Source organism: Ciona intestinalis, chromosome 10 (assembly GCF_000224145.3).
Source record: "Ciona intestinalis chromosome 10, KH, whole genome shotgun sequence".
NCBI lineage: Eukaryota > Metazoa > Chordata > Ascidiacea > Phlebobranchia > Cionidae > Ciona > Ciona intestinalis.
In genome coordinates, this window is record NC_020175.2 from 1,224,897 (window position 1) to 1,231,579 (window position 6,683).

The 6,683-nt window shown below is 35.4% G+C and overlaps 1 protein-coding gene across 4 annotated transcripts in view; it reads right to left on the reverse strand.

The window, feature by feature from the left end:
• The window catches only part of LOC101242725 (polycystic kidney disease 1-related protein), a 30,378-nt gene extending 24,171 nt beyond the window's left edge, over positions 1–6,207 (reverse strand). For 3 of the 4 annotated variants that reach the window (XM_026836396.1, XM_018813817.2, XM_018813816.2), the window contains exons 1-6: positions 5,955–6,207; positions 4,955–5,090; positions 1,947–2,039; positions 1,221–1,399; positions 801–959; positions 51–200 (exon numbers count right to left, since the gene is read on the reverse strand). In XM_026836396.1, the coding sequence (XP_026692197.1) occupies positions 51–200; positions 801–959; positions 1,221–1,399; positions 1,947–2,039; positions 4,955–5,090; positions 5,955–6,045 (808 nt within the window). In that variant the 5' untranslated portion in view covers positions 6,046–6,207. Of the gene's footprint in view, positions 1–50; positions 201–368; positions 474–800; positions 960–1,220; positions 1,400–1,946; positions 2,040–4,954; positions 5,091–5,954 lie in introns of those variants that run through there. The other variant, XM_018813819.2, reaches the window with a different exon arrangement.
• Between the last annotated feature and the right edge of the window lie 476 nt (positions 6,208–6,683).

Below are 6,683 nucleotides of genomic sequence, written 5' to 3' on the forward strand. Positions count from 1 at the left end.
AATTCAAAGAGTGGCTCATTCAAGATAAAAAAACCTTATGTATAACTTACCTGCAAATTCCGTTGCATTTGGAACGCACGGCCCAGAACCCGTATTAAGAGATGCATCCACAACAACAGAAAGGCTGGCAAGAACAGGGGATAACACTTCAATGAAATCTCGGTATTCAAATGAAGACATGGCGTTCCGTATAAGTACATCTAAAACATACATTGCAACATTAGTACAAGAAATTTAAGTATGTTGGATAATGCCACGCTCAAAACGTAAGTCACGCTTTTATGTGAGACTTTTTCCCAGGTACAGTTTCCCCTTTGCGTGTTTTTTTGCGTGTAAAAGCAGCAGAAGCGTTGCATATTCGGACTCACTTTTCGTACAATTTCATTTTATTAAATGCGCGCGCACTTGTTTAACATGAGCGCAGGCGTTCGTTGGGTGCCCAACCCATGGGCGTTGGCGTATATTTACACACCATGTATTTTTAAATATTTTTGAATGTTACCGCCAAAATATAAAATAATCGAGTAAGCTTTATGTCATCATTTAATCGATTGATTAAGAATTGTAAGCTAAAAAATTGTACAAATGCCTAAGAGAAAGCGAACTGTTTTAAAATCATATAATAGATATTTACGAAGTTTTCTTAGTATAGAATCGCTCAGGGTAAGAACCAAAATTAGTTTTTGAAATATATATGCTGTCGGAAATGACACACAAGAATTAGCTACGATGGGAAAACGGTGTAAACTCATAGCCGAAAAAACATTTTAATTTTTATAAAATAATAAATTATAGCTCACCAAAATTCTGGAAACCTGCTGCCTCTGGAGTGTAAAGAAACTGTAGCGTCGTTGTTGTTTGTCCGGGTTCGATACGTGTTGAAAATGTGAGTGAGGTGCGTGGAAATCCTATTGTAACGTTTACCACGCCCATGTCTTTGCCAGCATACCTGTCCAATCCTTTTGTTTTGTGAAGAAAAAACATTCAGTTTGATGTTGAAATCAAAACACAACATATTTTTTTTGTTTTTATCATTGAAAACGATAGCGAAAAGCATAATATTTAAAGGACGAGGTGAAGGTAATCAATCGAAACACGTGTTCAGCCAGTAGCGTCTAATATTTTCCTCTATTTTACAATAACAATAACAGATTAAAGTATGTAACCATACTCAATACAGGATATATGGCTAGTCAACTAGCACCTTACATACGCCTTACCTGTTTCAAATCCGGGCGGCGCCCCCAAAGTTATTGGAACAGTTACATTCACGGGTTGACCTACCAGAGTTTTAGACGCAAACTCCGCTAAACGAACCTCTAATATAAACGGACCCCGTGACGAGAAAACGCTGGATACTCCAACTCCACCGCACATACTGGTAATATCACTGGGACAGCTGTCAAGACATGATCTTTGGTTAAAGGTGATAGGGATCTTAAACAATCATCCCCTGAAGGTAAACCAACAGTGGGAATATTATGTTTAGGGCTTCAAAGCGGGTAAAAAGTTTTGACTAAAAGTTCAATTGTAAAACTATAGTAGGGTGGGGGAAGATGGGACACCTTTTTATTCTATTTTCTCGACCTATTTGGTAGTAAACAAAGAACATTCAAGCAAATATAAAACCGTATCCTCACGACTCTCATAGACCGCTGTTAATAGTTTAAAACACGATCAGGATATTTGGTAAAGGTGTCCCATCTTCCCCCACCCTACTCGTTTTGAACAACACATTAAATGAATGTAATTTTTTATACTCGTGTGGCGGAACAACACCATCGTTATTACACGAGTGTTATATATGTTTCATACCCGCTATAGTGAATGATACACAAGATTTGGTCCAGTTTTATTCATTTCGTAAACGAACGAGAATGGCTTCTAAAAATAATTACCAAGCAGAAATAAATAAGTCACATTGATTCAATAAAACCAACACATACCTTTGATTACATTCATGTTGAGGTACTTCGTGCAGGTCAGAGATGCTTGTTAGGCATATGCAATTCGGAGGGTCAAGAAGGGCGAACTGCTTTCTGCAATTACAAACATGGATACTTGTATATATGGAGCTTATATGCATGAGCAGAATAACCCTTTTCCTTAGGCTACGTTTTCGTGTATAGTACCGTCGGGGAAGACAAGAAACCTTTCACACGTATTATCAAAATATATCCTGATCGTGTTTCGAATAATAATAACAATGGTCTATGGGAGCCGTAAGGATGCGGTTTAATATTTCTTTGAATGTTCTTTTTTTACTAACAAATGGGACGAAAAAAAGAATGAAAGGTGTTCCATCTTTCCCTATCCTACTATATGTATAATTTTGGATTCATTATCCTGAGAATCCGTTTTGGGGGAGAATTCGGTATTTTCTGTGCAGTTGCTAATTTGTAATTAAAAGACAAAAATCTCTAACGGTATTGCATAACATAACAATAGAATACAATAGTAAGGATCAAATTAATTATACCAACGAAGAGAGAGGAATTAGCAGCAAAACGACAGTATACTATGAACGCGCTTTAATGAACTAAAACTATGGAGGGGAAAACAATAAATAAAATTGCATAACTGCCTAACACAAACGCTTTATAAGTTATTTCTTTTTCTATTTCTAAAATATGGGAAGTTCCGCCGATACGCGGTTTTGTAATTTGTTATATGTTTCAATATTGCGGAAAGCTTTAATTTGGTTATAATCCTACAGCCAGTATTAATTCTTGGTCACGGACATCCTTAAATAACCGCACGCCTAACAGCATGTTGCATTCACGTCAGGCTAATGTAATCAGATTAAACAGCGCCTTTTGTTCCTGAAACTAGACGTTTAATTAGAGAATTATATACCTTGGTATTATTTGCAGTTTATATTGCAGAATTCATTGCTACATTGCAGAAATATGTTCATAAAGCGCGTTATATATAATTGCCTGATGTCTTTAAATTATTTTATAATTTTTAAATATATACCTATTGTAAAAAGCCGTAAATGTTAATTTATTAACTTCGGTTTAAATTCGTAACATCATAATTTGAAGGCACGAAATATATGATCTGTTAAAGAAGAAAAGTGGCAATCCGTAAATGAACTAAAATAGCCAAGTTCGAAACATTAGGCATGTTACTGGTAAAATTTTCAGTTTACCACACTTGTTTAAGAACCGGAATATGACAGTTATAATAAACTTAGGCGTACTTATTTACTTGAGACAATGTATCCGGTGTGAAGTAAAACGCTTATAAACGAGCTTAGAGCTGTAAGCAGCTAGTTGCCACTTCTCATAAGCCCAGACCAGCTTTAGCTCAACGATGTGGACGAAAAAAACGAGATTTGACATTCGCTTCGGAGTCGATTTATCGCTTCAGGCGTATGAAATATTCGCGGTTAGAAATGTAAGCAGGTTACATTCAAATTCTCGCTCAAATTAATATGAAAAAATATTTTCAATTAAAATCGATATGTTTGTTAATTTAAATGCATCTACTATTACATATGTGTACTGCAAATTGGAGATATAACTAACGTTTAAACACAATGTGTGAGTAACAGTTAATACGAAGGTAATTTCATCAAAGAAAATTTAACCCGGTTCTTATCACAAATGGTGACTTTATTATATTTCGTTGAAATATGAGCCAAGATTATCATCTACATTGCGAAAGTGGAAACACCAGGGCTTTGTTTGAGTAATTGAAATCGCAAATGTGAACTTGGAGGGTTACGAATACTGGCGGGGCTTTGACATTTTGGTAGCAGACTTACAACAGACAATTTGTAATTTAATCACTAGCTTTGTATTTGTTATAAAAAGTCTAAATATATTTGCTCACAAAAAGCACATACTGATTTAATTTACGTAAACAAGAGGCATAAGATGCCGGTTATTGGCGTAAATAGTATACAGTGGAAAATACGGAACACCTTTAGCACATATAATATTTAAATATCCTGATCGTGTTTCAAATAATAATAACAGTGGTCTATGGGACTCGTAAAGATACGGTCTTATATTTCTTCGAATGTTTTTTGTTTATTACCAACTGGGACGAAAAAAGGATGAAAGTGTCCCATCTTCCCCCACCCTACTATTATATATCTCGGTAGTATAATGCTAGTTGGCTTTGATTTTTTGTTGGCGCGTTTTAATGACTATCCTATAGTGTTGCTAATTTCGTTTCTTTGTCGTCATCATTGTCGTGGTAAAAGAGATAAGTAAAAATTTATGTTAGGATATGTTTTGTTTTTTTACAAGTGAATTAGTCAATTAATGTCTAAAGATCGCTATTGCAAAGTAGTTTCAACAAGCACGACAAAGCGCAATGTGTAGATATAATCATGTTTACGCTACAAAACCCAGCAGGCTCATTCGTTCAACACATTGAAGTTATGATAAAAAATTAAACGTGAAATCGGCGAACGTTTGGTTCGTATAAGTCTTTATATTACAGAGAAAATGCAAAATTACTTTAAATATATCTTGTGGCAAAATACCCACATTTATGGTAACAAGCTATCTAATTTTATTTGTGTTTCCAGCTTTTGTAAACAATTTGTAAGGCGATATTATTTTACATCGTCGAAGGTATGCATGTATATATTAGGAGGGAATCCCAGAGATATAGCAGTGGTAGGGTGGGACATGTTTTTTTCTCTTTTATCGTATCATTGGATAATAAACAAAGAATATCTGCAGAAATATATTACCGTATCCTCACAACTTCAAAGGAACGTTGTTAATTTTAAAAACACGATTAGAAAAAAAATGATTAAGCTGCCAACTATATCTATCTTATACACCCCACAATACTATATGTTCTTTAACTATAAATGGGGACCTACAGGTTTACAGTCAAAACAACCCAAATATAAAACTTATCAATATGATGCTGTAACAACAATATAAAAAACTGGTTATTTATATTCTCAATACAACGCATTGCTCACCTCAGGGTTAAGCATTGTCTTGAGCATTGAACAGGGTCGAGACGAGAATGGTCGGCCCAAAAGGCTCGGGGTACAGAAATCATATCTGCTGGCTTCTGGTAGCATCCTACATACCATGTATTCTGCTGGTTGGTGTCTGTGGATGCAAATCAATTTTAACATCAATCGTTGTACAGGCTGGTTGCATGGAAAATAAAACTGATTTGTTCTGATTATCAGCCATACAAAAAAAATTCACATACGAAGTTGAATGTGTGGTCTCGTATACGAGGGGGACGAAGTTTATAAAACTGAACAGCCGTGTTATAACGACTCATGCGGCCAACTCCGGCCCGAGTCCCAGGTCCCCTATATATAGCGAGCCACAAGGTAAGACCTTCCAATATAAAATATATCCAATCGTATAGAACATAACTACGTTTCGTAAATGTCTATGTAAACCTCATAACTCATTTATTTTACATTTCTAAAATAAACGGATTAAATTACCCCAAATTGACAATTTAAACTAATTTACAACGATTAAAAGATGCCACAAATATGAATGTAAACCAAAACAGAATCTTGCTAATAGGTCTACATCACGACAGTTAATGAGTATTATACCGAACACGAGCACGTTTTACAATAAAATAAACATTGGCGTGTCATATTAGTTTCTGGATAAAATTATACCAGCTAAAACACGGGGATTAATTAACTAAAATTTCATTGTTTTTCGTGCTTTTTACACCTAAAAAACTATAGTATACTATTATCGTAACTTAAGCAAGGATTTAAACTTTAATACGGGTGGGGAAAGATGGGACACGTTTTTTTTTATTATATTTTTTCGTCCCATTTGGCGGTAAACAAAGAACAATCAAAGAAATATAAAAACCGTATCCTCACGACTCCCATAGACCGTTTTAATTTTTTCAAACACATCATGATACTTGATTTTTATGAGCTAAAGATGTCCCGACTTTTCCCAGTCTAATATATCAACAAATATATTTACCTTGTACAGCAACCACCGTGACTTGAAGTAAGCATATAATCCAAACAAGAAGCGTTATCATCACTTTCCAACGCTTATTCATCATATACATAGTTCATTTAATAAGAATCCAAACTACATTGCTTATTTACGCAACGAAAGACGCTTCTTGTAATTCAGGAAATCTTCGTAGGTTTAGATTCTGAGCTTCTTATAAATCGTTACTACGTCTTGGCTTTGCAGTTTATGAAACCTACTGCTTTAAAAGTATAATATTCAAATGTATTTATACAATACTTAAGTATATACACGGTCATTCAAGTGTTACATGCAATGTGAGACGACATTTTTGCGAAAGTTATGCTGCCTTATTATAAACAATGTGTTTACATTTACTTTTGCCTCGTCTGTTTCTTTAACTGAAGTGCAACTCACTCGTTTTAACTCTTAACACAGTCCTGCAAGTGCCAGGCATGTCAACGGCCATGCCTCTCGTCTGCAATAAACAGATAACATATCCCTGCCCACTTTGCCAGATTGAATGGTGAATGGCACTTTTTTCGCGCCCCAAGGCGTTAAGGCGAGCAAGCAACTCGAACCTGAGACGTTCGAGTAAAAGACAGCTCTTGGTCGCTAATTGCTGGATAGATTCACGAACAAGATTACACCTTCGCAACTGTACAATTAAACACACTCATACCTTACTTTCTGCGGTGCAGCGACACAGGCAGCAACATCAGCAGCATGCAA